We start from the raw sequence: 19,956 nt of genomic DNA, 5'->3' as shown, positions 1-19,956 counted from the left end.
TGAGTGATTGCAATAAATTGCAGGAAGTAATTATATGAGGGAGGGTTATTTTATTAGTCACCAGGAAAGCTAAAGGCTGTCAAGTTTAAATGCACTGGTTAAGGTCTCTGGCAACTCAGTCACACCCCAGTCACCCACTGGGATCAGTTAACCCATTGATGTAAACTTCACCTTGCACTTTTATTTTGAGCCAGCTAAGACAAAACTGTCCTACAACACCATGACCATCTACTACAAAGAAGCTACAGCTGATCTTGTATGCAGGACTCAACTTTTTAGGAGTACCATAAAGGCCTTAAATAATTAGTCATGGAAGCCTGTTTCTGCAGTGACAAATTCCATCAGGCTGAAGCTCTCCAGCAACCTTCTCTAAGCTGAGTGGTGTGTTTAATTTGGTGATCCTATTTGTTAAGAGCGCTTTGTGAGGCTACACTGTCACCAAGTCAGGAATTTTCTCACTTTGTTAATCTAATAATCTTAAAATAGCTCAAAGAGCACTTGGCATAAAAAAAAAAGCCTGGGAGCTTGTTACAGCACTGCCTCTGAAAAATTAAACTACGTACTTCAGGGACTGAAGTCATAAAAAAACCACACATCTGGGATTTTTCTAAGCATTCAAGTGTTAACCAGTTCCTAATTTCTCAACTACTTGCTTGTGTGTGCTGTTTTAATTTGCAGGACCCATGCAAATGAGGAGTGTGGGATTATTCAGGTAGGTTGCTTCTGTTGGAAATGGCGAAAGAATTGTGCTTAGGTGCCCATGTGATGCAGAAACCTTAAGCCTCTTTCTTTTCCCCTCTATTTTCTACTGTGGTCCTTCAACAAGTTTACCAAAGGTTTCTCAGTCTTTCCAGTGTTAATTTCCAGAATCAGTCAGTCCAAGGTTCTCTTTCATTGATTAATTTTCTTCAACCCTTGATGCCTTGGAAATTACCATGAGACAGGCACTTGATGATCATGTGAGGTTCTGAATTCTTACTGGTAGAGCTGGTACGAGTAGAGCTTGTATGAGTAGCAGTACTGTACTATTATTGGTACCTAATTCTCCTGCCACTAATACTGTAAGTACACACAAGTATTGCCAACAGCTCAGGGGAGTTCTTGATCAACAAAAAAATCTTTAGGAGGCAGCTAATCCTTGAAGTACGATAATATAAATCTGTTACTCCCCTTACCTCCTGGCTGCAAACAAACTGGGTGCAATAAGGAGCAACCGGTGTGCAACCCAACTGTATCACCTCTCCAGAGCTCACTACTCCTTGTGAATTCTATTAAGGCAGAATGCTTCAAAGATTTTTAGGTCCTGAATATTGGATCATCAAAAATCACATTTGTTCCACTGTCAATATAATGTTCAGAGCTGCTAAACTTATTTTGTAACACAAACATGGAGCTGCATTGGTAATCACTGTGTTGTAAGAACATCTTTGAAACAATCTAATTTTAAACAGAATAAGAAACACGAGCCTCCAAGCTAATTTTCTTCAAAGCACATATCTTTTGCAAGTGCATAAATATTTTAGGGTTGGGTTTTTTTTGATTTGACAGCCACAGAATGCATTCTGATTAAAGTGCATAATACCCAGTTAAATAACAGATCAAATAAAAAGGACACTTAATACATGTGTAAATAATTTGAATTACAAATAAGACACTCTAGAAGGGGCTTGGCTCTAGGTTTGATATGGAGGATTAGGCTCTTGTATTAATACGTGCACTTGGTGTAGCTATTTTCAGAAGGATACTTCATCTATCATTGTCCTCGAGCACTGAGGAGGGCCAGTCAGTAAAGTGATCACACTGGTCTGTCAACACTGCTTGCTTAAGACTCAGTCGTGCAAAAAGTTTGGTTTTCATGTGTCCCCAGCCAAAGAAAGTGCTGAAAATGAGTGATGTTCCTGACAGTTGCTCTGCTCTTGCTTTCCCCAGAACCAGAAAATACTTCAAAAAAACCTTGTAAAATGTTTGTACACTTGTCAAAAGCCAAAGCTACCAATAAGCCAGTGTTAAATCAAATGCACCTATTCAAGCTATGCACATCAGCCTAGATCTTCCAAGACTGATGGGAAATCAGTGCTAATTAATGACTCCAATACTGTCCATACTCTGAAGATTACCTTAAAGATTCAATTCAGTTTTGCACTTGGGAAGCTGTGTGTATAGCTTTCATTCACCAATATTTGAAAAGCACATACAGTCTGTATATTATGGCTTTGCAAAAGCTCTTTATATAGTCAATATCAAGAAATAATCAGCAAAAATTCTTACCAAAACATACAAATTTGAAAGAAAAATACAAGAAGAGCTGTAGAAAAATGTAAACAGAAGAAGCCTCTTTGCCTTAAATTTTCAAAAATGGTAGAAAAATAAATATTAGCTTTTAAATAATTATCAAATAATAGACCCTGAATATTTTTCACCTTTTTCCTAAGCCTCCAATGGACAATTCTGTTTCTCAGTAGCAGACTACACACTCAGCTTCTTTGCTATGAACTTAACAGGACCACAGAAGGGGCCAATATTACTGAATGTAACTATCCTTCTGAAACATAAAATAATAAATTCTGTAATGTAGCAAAATTAATTATTCCAGTTCGAGCTGTACAGAGTAACTTACTACATTCTTTACCTATGCATTTAGATGTATAGAATGTATTTTCATCAGAAAACTGTTTCATAAAGCACATCCTTCCCATTCAATAACTATTAGTAAACTGCATGAAAAACATATCAATTTAGAGAGTCCTGACTCTTTAAATCATAAGAAATGCTTTTCCCCTATTTTCCAGAGTTTAGATAACTTAGAAGAGAAAAACCACAAATTGCACTACAGAAATCCTGTAGTCTTAAAAAAATGAATACAGCATTTGCCCAATCAAGTAGCCATTCATAGTTTATTGTCTAAAACAGTTTGTGTTATTGGCCTGCCTGAAAGTAATTTCTTAGTCTAAAAAGATCTGTGATCTCTAATGACTTAGTGATGTTACATGGCTATTGTTAATATCATTTGTGGCTGATATCTGCAGGGTGGTCTAAAAGGCATTTGGTGTGTGTGCGCACTCGTAATTCCTGTAATTAAGAAAACGCTCAGGTAATGTTCTGTCATGCTTACCATCTTTCTTGGTGGGTTCCGGCATTGTTACAGGGATTCTTTATTCCCAGAGTTTCAGCCTTTCAGATGAAGCAAGTAGTAGCCCCAAGTCCAGCAGGGAGTGTGTGAGATCAGTGTGACAAGCAGAGGGTAAGAAGAATTCGTCTGCTTTATATACTGCGGCTGAAATATCAATCAAAATAGCACCTCCTCTCTTTTCAATGCAAACACTTTTAAAATTGACAGTTATGGGAAACCCTTCACATCTGTTGTCTGCAGCCTCTGCTCCCTTGGCTTTTGGAAGGAATCTCTGCTGCATTGCATGGGGCTGATGAGAACATCTATAACTTTCTAAATTCAGCCACACAGCTTGCTCTCTGCGTCCCTCTCTGTAACATGCAGACACGTATGCACACGCAGACAGAGGCTGAAAAAGTGACTGTCATGCTATTAAAGAGCCCCTCCTGCCTGCAAAGCTTTTAGGAAATGCCTGTATACATTTATACATTTATACTCTTCCCACTACATAAAAGTGACAAGTAGGCACAGGCAGCATGCCTGCAGTGTAACCTCATTTTTTCCTTTAAGAGAACATGGTGTGGAAAGACAGAGTGAAAAGTAGTTCCTCAGTATTAATGTTGAGTATTATTGTGCTGCTGTTTTCAGCAGTGAAGATACTCTTAATTTCCCTTCTGTTTACATATGGTACATTTTCTTGGGTCCTTTCCCTGTAGCCACTCTCATTTTGGCATTGGTAGAGACTATAATGTTCCTTTCAGCATGAGTAATCCATTAGCTGGAGAGATTGCTGCTGAAAGTTGAGATATTCTCTTCTCCACTCATCCAGGAGATCCAACACTGCTTGCCTTTGCCAAGCCAGGAAACCAGACAGAAGGAATGGAAATCCTATCTGTAGCACACGCACAGAACCACTAAACTAAGCCACTGGGTTGCCCTCCTCTTAGACTCCCACTCAAACTACAAACGTGTAGGCAAGAGGAAGGCAGGTTGAGTGAATCAGAGGGTACTAGGATTTACTTTCTTAGGCTCTTTTAGGATTTTGTGACAAAAGCACAGTAATTAGCACAATAGATGAAGCGGTCCCCAAAGGTTTCATGCTACTGAAGCACGTGTTCATACCATTAATCAGGTATCAATAAGAACTAGGCTACTAGAAAGGCTTCTCAGGGTATGAATGCACCCTAGTGTTATGGAAGACCTATCTTACGTCTTTGAATAGGATTTGGAGATGCAATAGCAGTCATGTGCCTGGTTATTCTATAGCCAGTGCATGAGGGTTTCTTCTGCAATCTGTTTTTTTCCAGGCTGTTTAGCCTTTTTATGGACATCTTATAAAGGATGGGCATTTTGATGCTTTTTTAAAAGACTATCATCTGATTTTTTCTGCTCTATTCATTGTGGTGTTTATCGTTTGATCGATTCACGTGCCTGTAAAATACAAGGCAAGACTTCTGCTTACAAGAACTTAAACAACGAGTATTGAAGCTATCTTCCTCCTTTATTTCACATCACTATCAAGGTAAAACTGCTTGTATCACTGAAATAATTCCTGTCCTTGGAAAGGAAAGAGTGCTTCCCTGGAAAGGTAGCTGAGGGTTTTGTCCCTCTGTGTGAGTGGGGTGGCAGTAGGGAAGCAGTGTATGAACAGACCTAATAACCTGGCAGAGATAACTTTTTATTGCTCCTCTTCTTCTGCCCTCATCCAGGCACTGAACTCTGTGATGGCTGGAACCAGAGGGGGATGAGGAGCAGCTGCTGATGCTCTCCAGCCTCGTGTTTTCTCAATGGCCCTTTGTAAGATGCAAAGATATTTTGCTTTGCATTCCACCCATCATGTGCCAAGAGGTGCTGAGAACTGTGCCTCTGGAGATTCCTGTTAATACAAACAGGATTAAACTATGGTCACACTCTAGTACTGATGGGTTAGAGAGGACCTCCACCACAATCTCACAGTGAGAAAGGATTGGTGGCAGGTGCTTATCCTTACAGCCTTAAAGGGCTTCCTTTACAGCAAGAGGAAGAAGGATATTCAGGAAGACAGAATCTTATTCATAGTCTACTTTTATGCTACTAAATAAATCAGTACTGAGACCATATATGCTGGACCAAGTGATAGTGTGTTGTTCTCATCTGCACAGCAAAACTTCCTCTCCATCCTTAAATTGTGAGACTGCAGTTCAAATCTATACAGGGAATGATTGTTGGGTGTGCCTGAGTTATGGTTAGGTGTAGGTGGGAGAATTCTGGCTGGTCCAAAATGGAACCAGGGAGCATCTAACCATCCCCCAGGGTTATTATCATAGGACAACACTTGAAATCATGCCCTAGCCTTGCTTTATTTACAGGTATAGACATAGACAGAAAAATTAAATTGGCTTTATAACCTCTGGTAGGCAGGAAGAGAGGAAGATTGGCTATGAGTAAAAAAAATAGCGAAGTACTGTATTTGCCTTTGCAGTCAATGGAAAGACTGCCCTAAAAAAGAGAAAGAAAAATACTGAACAGGGGGAAATGCCTGGTGGTCATTTCTGAGCTTATGCTTCTTTGATCACAGAGATGTCTAAATATGCTTGCAATTATCCATCCACAGGACCTGTACATTCTCTGTTACTAAAAGAATTTCTCTATTCATTTTATGAAGTTTAAATTTTTTACCATTTTTTCTTGCCATCATGCTCTGCTTCCCTGTGTATGGCAACCATTCACCTGACTTGATCACAACTCACCTTGTGGAGGACCTGAACCAGTTAACTCCTCTGTGCTGAACACATGGTTTCTGAGCAAGTAAAAGGGCCATGAACCACCTCTGGACTCAGCCACAATTGTATTTACCAAATGATGGAGCCAAGCCTTCACAGAAATTGTGAGGTGGAAAGAGCCGAGCTCCACCTTGTTTCTAGCCCATCACCTCTTGTTTCTGTACCTCAGCAGACAGAACTAAAGGCTGTGACATCCTCAGCCATCCTTTCATTAACTCACGCTACTGCTAAAGCACCCCTGTTTGCACAGGCTGCCTCTTGTCTCTGCATGGAAATGTCCCTTCTCATAACTTGCTCTTCTCCCTCCAACATTGCCTTGTGCCCTTGTGTTCTACCTGTCCCATAAAGTGAATGTCTCCTGAAGAAAATTTATCCTCAGTACAGTGTGGCTTTTGTGTACCACCATAAGCCCTCTTCCTCCACCACCTCAGAGGCCCAAACATGTGAAACTCTCCAAGCCTTTCCCTTCCACGCCTGCCTCAATTAATCTTCCATGGTCTCTTTCCAAAGCATGACTATCCTATTTTAACTCTCTTCAGCTCCTTGAGCAGTTTCCAAACGGCTGCTAATCAGGGTGTTAGATAATTAAATCATTCTCTCCTGTCTGTTTTTAATAAATTCCCTTGGTCTAACATGCAGAGCTGTATTTGCAGTTGCAGCTGCTAGATCTGCATCAATAACTTCATATTTGTTGCTATTTCAAGGACTGAATTCTCTCACTTACTTCAGTCCTTATTTTATTAGGTGCCTGTTTGCTTGTTGGCAGAGAAAAATTTTCATCCTGTCACCGAGCCAAAGGATCAGAACACTCCCAGAAGACCTCAGAGACAACTCTTTGACCAAAGTACTTAACCAAATGGTAGTCATATGATTTAGTTTTAGGTAGTTCTGTGAGGAAGAGGAAGTTGGACCTTGAGATCCTTATGGATCCCTTCCAGCTCGAGATTCTCTATTTAAAATTTTCCCACTTTAAACTTTTATTGATATTGAGAAATCTGAGCAATTGAAATAAGAATGCCAGGCAAAAAAAATCAGTGTAGATGAGAACAGGAAAGGATTCTCAGTCCACTAATATGCATTTATATCTTGGGTTTCTTCTTAGTAAAAGATACAGAATTTTGAAGTCTCATATAAAAACAATTCTTCATCAGCCTTAATATCTGGAGCTTTGGATCCTTTGGGGGACAGTTATTTACAGAGCCCAACAATGAAGGATGAAGGATGAAAACCAGTAGCAGATGAGTTGCCCCTCCCATCAGGAGGAACACATAAAGACATTTATCCAGGGGGCACTGGAATGACATTTGACAGTGTCCCAAATCCCCTCCCACAAGGCAGAAGGATGGTCAGAATGGAAAGTTTCCTTAGCGCTCCATGTCTAGAGCAGAATTGCATCATAGTGATGACATTCTCTGCTCCAATTCTGCCTTTGCCACGTGGGATCTTTAAAATCACTGGTAGGACATTATGGATTTCGGTGAATTTATTTATTGCTGTGAGTGATATTTGATATCTGCTGGTAATTGCTTTTCTTTTCTACCAATAAAAACAACAAATCCATTATTTTAATTTGTACCATGCTGGCAAGTGGAAAGCTAAAACTGTCCACCAAAAAATGTGCAATCAAAAATGCAAATCTTCTATTTTTTGCAAGGGAAGAATGTTGTCTTAGAGCATCTGTTACCTTTTAAGTCCTCATTTAATTTGTGAAGGCATTCCTTTCTGTCAGGTATCTTAGCTGAACGTTCTAGTGCTGAAGAGAGACACCTGGATTTACCTGGCCAGCTCAATTTAATCACAGCCTTGCACTGTAGACTTGCCAGGAAAAAACCTCTCCTACCATGTCATGCACTCTACTTTTCTTCCATGTAAATGAGACATGACCTTTGTTAAGAAATACTTTCTATATTGATGTAGCATCCACAAATGGGGCCTTACTCTATCTAGCAAGACGAGGGAAGATTAAAGTCTAAAGCCTACACTGGATTTTTTTCCAAGGCAGTCGGCTTGGAGACACTTCAAGGCATGTACAAGATGTCGTTGACAGATAAACACCACTTGTCAGCTTTACCTTCTGCCTTGCAATGACCCAGAGGGTGACATTACTGTGTAAGCAACACATGCCCCGTGGTGTCCTGTAGCACTCAGAGTGTTTCCTTTCTGACAGTAAATTCCAGCACTCTGAGGCACTCGGCACCAAAGTCAAGAGATGGTCCCTAGGTCAGGGCAGCAGGCAGGACAGCAGCAGGAGGAAGGAGAACAGCTTCTTTCTGTCAACTGCTTGGCTCCATCAGTCACAAAAAGTTAGGATGAGGGGTGACAAGAAAGGAAAAGTGATGGAAACTTTGCCACAGCTCTTCAGGAGAGGCAGACATTATTTTACTCTGTATTTAGGAGGAAATTTGGAAGACAGCTATGCAGCCAGGAGAGGAGAGGCACTTTGTAGCCCAGGTTTTTGCTCTCACTTCCACAGGTAAAACTGGTACAGCTCACCTGAGCTATACCTAGGTAAGCAAGACCCATACCAGGTTTACATGCTCCAATTTATTGGAATCTATCTGGTTGGGATTGCCTGATGTAGGATATCAAGCACAGGCTCTTTGGCCCTGGTTTGACCTCTTCATTAAGCATGTGAAGTTACCTCAGCAGCATACAAAGAGCACATGGTTTGACCCAGCAGATTATGGTGTGTCACACTGGGACGGTGTGTCCAGCACTGGCCAATGAGGCCTGGGATGAGGTAATCATTCCTTCACCATTGGAAAACAAAGCCTCTGATCTTGGCTCCTCTCTCAGAATTGCAATTTCTTTTTTGTTTTCTGACATGCATATAGCATTTCACCATTGAAGCTGGTGGATTAATTTTAAATTATTTTCAGTTCACTTGATCTGTCTTATTAGCAGTCTGAAAAATTTTAAAAATGTGATGGTAGAAATTTAGTCCTAAAAAGCCCTGAAATCCATAACTAGCTCAGCAATAGCACAGATTTTTTCCCAAGTCCTTTTTTCCAGGTCTGTTTCCCTGCTGGTTACTTTTAATATATCCCAGTTCCAATATTCTTCAGATATCCATTGTACCCAAAGATTCACACCCTCCATGTTAGAAAACACTTGCACAGGGCTTGCACTTTCCAAATGAAAGTATTAGAAATATGTTGATATTAAAAAAAAAAAAAAAGTTGATTTAATTTATTATTTTATTTATTCTCCTTTAGAAATTTAAATCTTTTAGGCTTACAAGTTTTAAAACTTCATTGAGGTAGATACATATTTAAACTACTCAGAATGAATGATATAAACCCAAGTGCCAAAGTTCATTAATGTTTGTCCTAGTTTAGGGCAAATTAGGAAGGAAAACTCCAAATGGGGATTTCCCCAGGGAAATGCCCCTCCCCACCAACTGGTCCAGGAAAAGGGAAAATAAAAAATATTCCTTGGAGAGAAGTGGAAAAAGTTGTTTATTTAACAGAAATTGAGTAATATTAAATAATAAAACCTCTTGCTGTTCGATGGGATGGCAAGTCTAGGAAGAAAAGTCCTTTTCATGTGGTGTAGCTCGGCTCGCTCAGGTTCTTATCAGTCCCTCCGGCGCTGGAAAGTGCCGAGGCCCAGGCCCCGGTGGGCCACAGGCGTGAGCTCCCGGGGTTTGGCTGGGTGTTCAGTCCAGAGCAGGCTTGCACAGATCCAAGAAAAGGAAAACAAACAAAGGTCCAGGGAACTCCTCTGCCTCAGCTAACTAAAACTAACTAAAAGCCAGAGAGAAGCTCTGTCCCCCTGTCTGTCCGTGCTGCAGACACCACAGTCCAGGAGCGGGATGTGTGGGAGTGATGTTTTTCCTTAACACAAACTGCGCGCTTCTTCTTCCCCCTCTCTTGCTCTCAAAGCCAGTCTTAAAGGTGCAGAACTTAATATATAACATAAACCAGACAATTGGGGATACCAGTATCATAAAGTCACCCCAGGACAACGTTCAAAGAAAAATGTCCAAATCCCACTATGAAGGGGTAGAAAACTTTAATTATTAACTATATGATTAAGTATATGATAGCCTGGAAATACTGTGAAAGATGCTGCTCTTATTCAGATTGCCACCCTCTCAGGTAACCCTTGCTTTATAATAATCCCATGAAAGTACTTAACAGAAATACATTCAATCCCCAGACGTGAAAGGAGTTCATGCACAGCACCCTAAGCAGCTTCCTTAACTGGGACATATATTGGTTCTGTCTTAGTAAATTTGGGTCGATATCCCATTCTTTTAGCCCACAGCTCTCATCACACCTTCCTTGCTTCCTTTGGGAACCCATGGAGTGTGCATCAGTCCCAGTTTGCACAGAGGAACCTTAATCTTAGTTACTGTCTGAAAGATACTGCTGCACATGAACAGATGGAATAAAAGGTGTCAAGTACTGGGGCTGGTATTATCTTGTATCTATTAAAACACTTGTTCTTAGCATACAGAATTATGTAGGGCAGTATAGTTATTACAGTATAAAACACTTGGCTAATTTGTTTGACATATTCATGGTATAGTTTCCTTGTACACATCAGCCAGTGCTGCTGTGGACTGCTGCAGTCAGGATGGGCCCATTCTTCTTTCCCTTCCCTCTTCCTCCTTCTTCAGGCAGGAGGCCTTCTGCCCTTCCTGGAGCTGGAGCTATGCAGGATGAGTCAGTTCTGCCTGGTGGTCTGAGCAGATCCTGCTCTTTTGGAGCAGGAGGTACTTTATTTCTGCTGGCTGAGCAGGCTGAAGCAATGCCCTCTATCAACCCTGGGATCACCAGACATGAGGAAAAGGGAGCACACGGCAAGAGAGTGGGACTATCTCTCCTAGCTGCAACCTACACACACATAGTGTTAAGTTTAACAGGAAATTATATCCTTGTTGTGTCCAAGGTCCACAGTTTATAAACATACACTTCCTATTCTGGAAGATAATAGAGATACGTGTGAATTATTGTATACTGGTCTCTTAATTCCAAAAACATCTGTTTCACGGAGAGATTTTCTTTATCTATCCAAATCTTTTTTCCTTTGTATCGGATGAAAAAGTCACATTCCTTTCAAACTTCAGGGAACCACTGGGGTGTCCTACTGATTCACTGAGGAGAGTGAGCATGGCCTGAAGGAACTTGACTGAAAAGACAAAACCTGCAACAATCAGCCATGAATCTCTGCCTTGGTGGAGGCCTTCACCTCCTCACTAAATGCCAAGGTTTATTCAGTTTTTGTCATTTGCTCTGTGAGCCTGGCCAGCCCTCAGAGCTTTGTAGTTCCCCTTGAGCTTGACAGATGCTGGTGATTTACCTTTTCCCTATGTACATTATGTGATGAAAGGAACAACAAACCTCCCTTCTGCACTAACCAATGTCATCTTTTATGTGACACACTTAATCTAAATGGCTGAACAATAGGAATGTGGTGGCAGCATCACAACAACACCCCAGCTGCATTTATGAGCACCTTTTGGCTTTAACATGAACACAGTGCCTCTCTACACTAGTGTGTCCAAAGTCTTTGTAACCTCTATTCAGTCTGAGTCAGCACTGAGCTGCATATTGATGTCCTTTCAATTAGTGATGAGGAGATTTCCTTGGGGGAATCCCCATGTATAAAAGATTCTGACCCAAAGGTTTTGGACATCATCCAGCATTATTTTTTTAAAGATAAGCTGTAACTCAAAAAGTTACATGCATTGGTAAGATTGAAAATTAAAAAAAAAGACTGTTAGAACCAGTTAGCAAGGACTTACTGCATTAACTAAGCTTCACAAACAACCTGGTGAAAGTAGGCTAAGCAGCCCAGTTAAAATAGTCTAGAAAGAATATTTTATATATGAAGGAATAAACACAGATAAGTAATGGTATTCAAAGATTCATGTGAGGTACTGGATCAAAGACAGGAGCCCAGAGATGTGATTTTTGGTCTTTGTCCTCCCAGTCTGAGGTATGTGCTGCTTCCTGTATATTTAAAGCCTGGAAGAGAAACCCCACAGGAATATATTTCACTTTTGCCCTGGGCTGCACATATGACATTCAGAACAGGCACTTTTTTTGGCCATTGGGGTGAGATCCCTTGTGCTTAACTTTTACTGAGTGCAGTACCAGCTTCTGCATCTGAACTCGTCTTTCCCAGCCATGGAGTCAGTGGAGCTCTGGTCACAGGTCTCAATTCAGCTGCTTAAAGATGATCTCACACAGCCATCTGAGAGTGCCCTCTGGTATCCATCACAGCCTTCCACTGCCCCTGCCGAGTGTTCGGGTCATCAGTGCCAAATCCATCTCTTTCAGATGACTTGGTAACTGCAGGCACCCCTGGAGGCACTAAACTCCTCTCTTGAGGCACCACCATTTTTCAAATGAGGTTTACAGGGCAATGCAGAAGAGAATTTTAGGACAAGGTATTCCATATTTTGGAATTTGATGGTGGTACCCCTTAAAGTGACCAGCCTATATGTCAGTGCTCCAGTGCAGACATCCAGAGAGAACTTCTCAAGGAATCTTTTGCAGGGATTAATGATTAGGAGACATTTTTAAGCTCATAACTGCAACAATATATTGGATACCCAAAAGTAAGGCCTCTCATGCACCCTTCCCCTCTTCCACAGGCTCCTCCCAGCTGCCTCACATGTACCAAACCCCAGTGCTTGTGCAGCTCCTCCTGAGCAGCCACAGCAGCTCAGCCCAGTTTGGTGTTTCACCCTGGCTGTGGCTCTGCACCCCCAGAACTGTGTGTGAGCTAAAATCGTTCATCTGTGCTCACATGAGCTACTCAGCTCCATCTCCACCTCCTAGACACACTATTGGCATTGCAGTGCATCTCAGTGTACAGATTTACAGTCTGGGGTCTGAGTATTCCTTTCACAAAGACAGTGATGCTTTGGGGAAATTTTTAAATTTAATTTGTATGCTCAAAGAAAAAAATTAAAAAAATAAAAGTTGGTATTGCAGGCACTCTTCTACGGGAAAAATTCTTCTTCCAAAAATAAATCCTTCCTGCTCAAGTTAGAGCCTGAGGCTCAGGGTATTAGCAGTCTGGAACCATAACAATACAAACACATAAGAAGCCCAAACAGGGCTGAACAGCATTTGTGCACTATGCATCACTGCTTTCTTATTACCAGCTAAATTACCCTTCTGGGATTTCTTCCACAGGATTTTTATCCTGAACGTGAACTGTATAAGCAGGAAGATTGTGTGATATGTATTGGCATCTTAACATGCATGACAAACTTCTTTCTTTCAAGAGTTAAATTTAAAAACAAAAAAATTCTGTGACTTGAAATATATCAGCAGTAAACTGATCATTTATACAGTTGAAAATGCTTTTATTGTACAAACTTCTCAGGCAGGCAGTGGCAGTCCAGCCCTGCCCAAAAGGAACCAGTTAAAGTCCCAGACTGTTTGCTGCAATATTTGTTCCTCATGAGTCTGCCTCATGAAGCATTTCTATGGGCATTTTGGCCAGTTCACTGGACAGTGCTCAACACTGAAATGTACTGAAAATAAATAGGTATGCCAAGAGAGCTTATACTGCTTAATAGTGAATATGAAGAGTAGAATTTCTAGTCCTGTCCTCTATCATTGTTGCCCTGAACAATCCAGTCTCTGCTGATATGAAGGTAGTGATATGAACCCCAGTGGGGTTCATACCTAAAGAACTGAGGAAAATGGGTGAAAATCTCCATTTCCATTTGCCAGTGATAGTGAAAATAATTTAACTGGGAGAAGTCTGCCTCTGGCTTCCTCATCACTTAAAGATGGTGAGGCCCACAACTGGAGTAGACATGGTATCCTCAGAAACAGAGCAATTTATAGAATGGCTTAGAAAGCCAACATCTTTTGTTCTTCTCCCTGTTGCCATGCAGGTCTTTAGCACACCATACAGGTCAGTTTTGTCCTGATTTGGGAATTGCATAAATCTCAGGATGACAGTCTTTTTCCTGATAGTCAGATGTCTGTAAGATGTCTGTGGCACACATAGTCTTAATTCAGAGAGAGTTAGTCTTTTCAGGACAAGAAGGGCTTAAAGAAGATTTTAAACAAGACAAATGACTCATGAATTGAAACTAAGATGTAATTCTGTTTCTACCAGAGGCCTCAGAGAAAGAGGGAGTTGTGAAAGAAAAAATTTGGGTGCTGTGATAGATAAGATGAAAGAGCAAATGAAAAATGAATGAAAAAGCAAGGAAAGTTAAGTCTGGATTATGGCACCTTCAGGGCTTGGGACAGTGAGAACAGGAAACACAATTTGGCCTGATGAAGAAGGAGCAGGCAGTGAAAAATTCAAAGCAATGTAAAGTACCGAAGATTGGAGGGATTTTGTTGATAACTTAAGCATCTCTTGAGTTACAAAATGAGGTTAAAGCATAAGGGAATATTTAGATGATATGAATAAGTGAAGATGACTGAATAAGCGAAATAGCTCTACTGTAAGGCAGCACGATACAACCAGCAAGTTCAGTCAGCCATACACATCACACAGTTGTGGTGTAAGAACACACATTTGCACACAGGTGTGCTTCTCCCCAGGTACTGAACCCACTGAATCTAGCAGTGCCCCCTGGTGCAGGTGCTGGTGGGAAAGTAAGAAGAGGCCCTCTGGGAATTCAAAGAGAATGCAAAAATCCATCCTACTCCAAAGAAACTCTTCTACCCTCTAGGTAAGGGTGCAATTTCCTAGCACTTGCAGAAAGAAGGACAAGGGTGGACAGCTATTGATTCTTACAAAGGAAGAAAAACTTGTTAAAAAAAATTCAGCTGTCTCTGAAGGTGCCCATTTCTCAGAAGTCTAAACAGTTCCACCCACAGTTAAACTAAAAAATAAGTGTGTATCAGCCATTGTGTTTCCAGATGTTAAGGAACACCCATCTGTCCATAGTTTGCCAGAAAATGACTTAAACAATATTTTAACCCTCTGTCTGTGGGATCTCATACTAGCCAACAGCACAGACTAAATGGGCTCTGACAAGATGCAGGGTTCTTGTATACTTATAAAGCTGGTTTCTAATCCTGCCCTAGTCACTAAATTAACCTTTCTGCCCTCAGCATTTTGCATGGAAAAACTGACGAACTTATTGACGAAAGGTCTACTGTAAATAATACTAGTCCTTAATTTTGTCACTATTTAGTAAATGGTGCTACCAGGAGCCAGCAAGCTCACACCAAGTACTATTTTACTTACTCAGCAATTGAAAGCATATCAAAGAGCAAAGTGTGCTTACTGAGATGACTGGGGGGATCAAAATGTGCTCTCTCTCCTCCTTAATAACAACATAATACCTAAATTTGTAGTAATCCCTATCTGGGATGCCCTTTGGACATTTGCATACGTATCTCAGATTACATTTATTGAGCTGCTTAACAGGTTATTCATACCATTTGATAAAAGCTTATAATGCCAAGAACTGAGCCTTATCTTCCAAAACCTCAAAGCTTTCTGTTATTTTCTCTATAGCAAAGATTAATGCATTGTGTCTTTAGATTTTGATGGTTTTAATTGCCTATATGCTGTTCTGTTATTGACAGAATTCATCACAGCTGCTTTTTAAACTTTCCTTCTCTTTTTCATTGAAGCAAAAAAAATCTCCATCTAAGAATCTGTTACTTTGCATGTGCAGCCCACCACTTTAATGCTGCTCATAAGCCTCACTTTCCCAGTCCATATGGATTTCACAGCATTTTGTGCAGCAAAGCTGCTGGAAGAAGGCACTGGAGGATGCATCTCTGAGTCAGTGAGGCCCTTCAAACCCGCTGATTCTGCTACGAGCAGACCTGCACGTCCTCAAGCACATTCTCCAGTGAGCACTGTGCAGCAGATACGGTCTGCTCATTCAGCTGGGGAAGCTGATAGTGCCAAACCAAGCTGAACAGGCTTAAATCTACCAACTTCCCTTCTGGGGGATGTAGCTCCTTTCTCGAAATCTGTCAGTGAGGCATATTTTGGCTCAACCTTTCCAGACACCTCCTCTTCACTGACATTGCCTTCCTCACTGGAGGTATCACGGAGGTTGTATTGCACTGGCAGTATCCCTTGGCACAGTGTCAGTCTGACTCATCTTCCATTTCATTACAGGGTCTGAAAACAGCTGCAGCTGTCAGAGGTTTGCTCTTACTTTGAAGCATTATGATAAAACTGTGCTTGCTAAATTATTCTGGTAAATGCAGCTTCCATGGTGTCAGAAGGAAGGTACAAAAAAATGAAGTCTCTTGCAGTGCATTATGGGCACAATTCCCCAGATCTGTTCAATTTTGAGCAATTGCCTAGGAGCTCATAACCACAAAACAAAAGCTAATACCCTGCTGCAGGGCAAAAGGAAAAACAACTTAGACAGAAAATATAACGGAACCACAAAATATAGTATAACACATAGTGAAATGCAGACATCTTTACAACTTAATCTTTTGCTATTACTAGAATTTACTTTTCTGAGCAATGGGAGCATTTCATGAGTACAGCATTTTTCCCTTTAGTTTGTATTTTTTTTTCCAAAGAGTACAATAACAGGCAATACTTCTTACTTCAGGTTATTCCTGGAAGCCTTAAGATCCCAGTTTTATGCATGCAAAGTATACTTTTTCATGTCCCTCGAATTTACAGATACGCACATGCAAGCTCTGCAAAATGCTGACTGTGTCCATGTATTAAAAAGAGCCCCATGCACAATACCAGCACAATATCAAGTGAACATGTCAAGTCTGTGAATAACTCAGTGTGCAAGAACAGGTCCAAAAACAAACACAAGCACTTGCACTCTAGTGATGAGTGCACTGTAGGTCCTGCCGTGTAAACCTACCCTTTTAAAAGACACTTACCCATGTTTAAACTGGATAGTGGTAGCAAGTTAAGCTGTGGCAGGCAGGAATACAGTACAGGCTGCAAAACCCATACAAGAGGTTAGGTAGATACTTGGAGGGGTTTTGCAGGCTGTACAGAGCTGTGTGTTACCATGACTATACTGTAATCAGTCCTTGGAACAGCTCTCTTTAAACCAACAGCCATGCACTCAGATTTAATCTCTGAATATCTGGTGGCTCAGCTCTAATCTCCTGTTTCTGAATTGTCCTGAGAAGAGTCACAAATCTGTTTCCACCACCCCAGCCAGGAAATGAAGAAAAGGAGTAGCTGTATTGTCAAGACTAGGACACAGGTTATGCTTACTTAAGAGACAGCTTTTAAAACTTCAGTTTTCCTCAGTTCACCCTTTAAAATTAACTGGATTTATCACGAACAATTATTTATGTGATTTCAAGCTACAATAATTACGGTGTATCAAACACATGTTTTTGTGAAAAGAACTCATCTTTTACAAAATAGTTGACAGAAAAATAGTAACTTTTTGTTGAATCATGCAAAGATTCCTATTTAATTTTAGTACTTTTATACATATTTTTGCCAAGGATAGTTCTGTCATTCAGTAATAGACCTGGGTTCCCTTTCTGATTGATGTTTGATGATAACACAAAGACCGACTCTAATTTTTTTTATCAATCATTTTCCTCAAAACCAAACAAGGTCTCAATACACCCACTGCAGTGAGGGAGGAAGCAGCATTTGGTATTTTTGTTTAGGACCATTTTCTCAGATAGAATTCTGAGACAAAGGAATACAGCTTTATGCCGATGACCGGGACCAGCACAAGCAACGAGAAACTGGCTGGCACCAAGAGGTAAGAATGTATGAAAAATTCCCCTAGCAGTGTAAAAGAGGAGGTGGCACAAGAAATAAAAAGTTAATTTTATTTTGGCTATTACTTGCATTGCAATATTCTACTTCTGTTTAATTATTGAAAGATACCAGCATTTCAGCCGGCCCAGGACAAAGCCGGAGGCTCAGAGCAATGCTGTGTTCTCCCAGTGCATTATGTGCAGGCAGGCAGTTGACATTTATGCTGTTTTGGAGTAATATATCACAAGGAGAACAAGCAGTTGCTGTTCCTGATGATGTCAAGGTGATGGCACGATGGAAGTCTTCATACTATCCCTGGAATCGCAAGGCAGGAGGCACCCGCTGTCTGGGCAGCCGCAGGCAAGGGCTACTTTGCATAGGAGTCACCGTGCTCTTGGAAATCAGAGAGGACATATCTAAAGTCACATAAAACAGGAGTGGGTCCAAGTTTTTGCAACAGCCCTAGGCTTTCCTGCATGCTGTTTTAAAGGTCTCTTTAATTTGTGTTTATCTCTTTATTCCCCACTGCTGGCTATGGCCAGAGCTCTGGAGGAAAGACAGCTGTTTCCCTGCTAGAAACTAGAAGCACATATTGTGCCAAAAACACAGCATTTCTATTTAATGAGAGGCTTCATGATAGCTCCAGCCAAGAGTCTCTGACAAGACATGAGTAATCACTGCAACTTTGGCACTTATTGAAAGCATAACTAGGAACTTCTCTAGCTGTCTAGTTCAGAATAAGTGTTGGAGGAACGAGAAGCCTTTTGCACACAACGGGGGCAAGTTGGGTTTGTGGATTCAGAGAGCAGCCAGAGGGCCAGCTCAGAGCTGGAGAGGAAGAGATGAGCAGTGGCTGGCTCTGCCCCCTCACCACAGCCTGTCCTGCAGGGTGGCTAAGCTAGCGTGAGAAAGCAGATTAGTGACAGATTACTCCCCCCCTTCCATGTAACTCCTGCAAGCAAGGCTGATGCAAGGAGGATCCCTCTGCTCGGAGGTTTGCCTCTGACTCAGGCCGCCAGCTCACTCCTGTCCCGGCTGAGCTTATCTCATCTTATCTGTTCTGCAGGCTCTGAACAAAAGCTACATCCTAGTCCTCTTACACCAGAAAAGAGAAAGGGAGAAAAAAGATGGAATACCTAACTTTGTAGAGAAGGGCAGCACAGCACTGATGCAAGAGGATAAGAGCAAGAGATTAAGAATTTGACAATTCTCAATTCTTAATTCTTACAAGGGTACAGTAACAACAGAAAAGAGCCTAGGCTGTTGTTGAAGAGGTGATAGCATGAAATTATCCTAGCAACACTTACACTTCTGCACATGTTCAGAAGAAATCCTAAGCTTCTGTAAATGTCAAAAGCTGGACAAGAGACAAGAACAGAAATGTTTTGATCATTAAACAGACCAGAAAGAAAAGTGGGTAACTCTAGATCTGGCAGCCTGACTTCAATTCCAGGTAGAATATTAGCAAAACCTGAGAGGAGCATCTATTTTTACTTGGATAAAGCAGACAAACCTATTGGCTTAAAGCCAAGGCGGATTTGTGAATGAGACAATGCCAAAGAAATCTAATAGCCTGTTTTAATATGGTATCTGAGTGGGTGGGTTTTTTATACAAAAGAGCTGTGCCCTATGGAAACAGTTTAAATAATGTCTGGATAAGCATTCAATAAAGTGACAAGCAAACACCTTATGCACATGTGTCCTTACAGAAAGTCCTTGTACTTCTTTAAAGGGTATCTTTTTGCCTGTGTATTTTCTTCATGACAAGGCCAAATGGGTTTTGATCAACATAATTCATAACTTAAACATGGGATAGACATAGTAAAAGCAGACCCTCCTGCTTGACATTTCTGTCTCTTTCTTCTCTCATGTGTCTCTCTTCCTTTCTCCATCTTTGTCTTTCATCTCTCCTCTCTTTATTTCTGCCTTTCTTGCTCTCCCTCTCCCCTATTTGCCCTCTCTCATACACACTTTGCATATAAATTCATGCTTTCATGCTTTCTTCCATGTTCTTGGAATTCTGACCACAGGCTACTGAGATGAGCTACATTGAAGCAGCATATTTAGAAAAACTAATAAGAAAGAGAAACTCAATATTCAGCGGCCCAAGAGGTGGAATCAGTGCTTAATTTACTAACAAATTATACCCATGGATTATTATGTTGACATCAAACTTTTTCCTGGGATAAACCCATGAAGTGACCCAAAAGTGCATCAGAACACACCTACTCCACTCCACTATGTATGGGATGGGCTCATTGGAAAGCATTTCTTGGCAAAATCAGGCAATATGTGCATGCCCCTGCCTGGACAGAGCCTGTATGACCTGCCTGGACAGAGTACAGCAGGTCTCCCTTTCCTTGTGCTTGGGTTTTGAACTCACATCAAGAACCAGACATGGTTCTTCTTGTGTGGGAT

General features: G+C 41.1%; 1 protein-coding gene across 7 annotated transcripts in view; it reads right to left on the bottom strand.

Moving 5' to 3' along the window:
* Nucleotides 1–3,252, bottom strand: part of MYBPC1 (myosin binding protein C1) — a 69,702-nt gene extending 66,450 nt beyond the window's left edge. For all 7 annotated transcript variants that reach the window (XR_001331799.2, XM_014256875.2, XM_014256874.2 and 4 more), the window contains exon 1: nucleotides 3,113–3,252. Coding sequence is in view for 6 of the 7 variants with exons in the window: in XM_014256875.2 (XP_014112350.2) it covers nucleotides 3,113–3,137 (25 nt within the window). In the remaining variant the exon portion in view is untranslated. The remainder of the gene's footprint in view (nucleotides 1–3,112) is intronic.
* Between the last annotated feature and the right edge of the window lie 16,704 nt (nucleotides 3,253–19,956).

The sequence above is a fragment of the Pseudopodoces humilis genome, chromosome 5 (genome assembly GCF_049639895.1).
Source record: "Pseudopodoces humilis isolate 2021_Gansu_Grassland_sample_001 chromosome 5, ASM4963989v1, whole genome shotgun sequence".
Classification (NCBI taxonomy): domain Eukaryota; kingdom Metazoa; phylum Chordata; class Aves; order Passeriformes; family Paridae; genus Pseudopodoces; species Pseudopodoces humilis.
The sequence above is the reverse complement of the archived record's forward strand: the minus strand, read 5'-3'. Positions and strand labels throughout refer to the sequence as shown.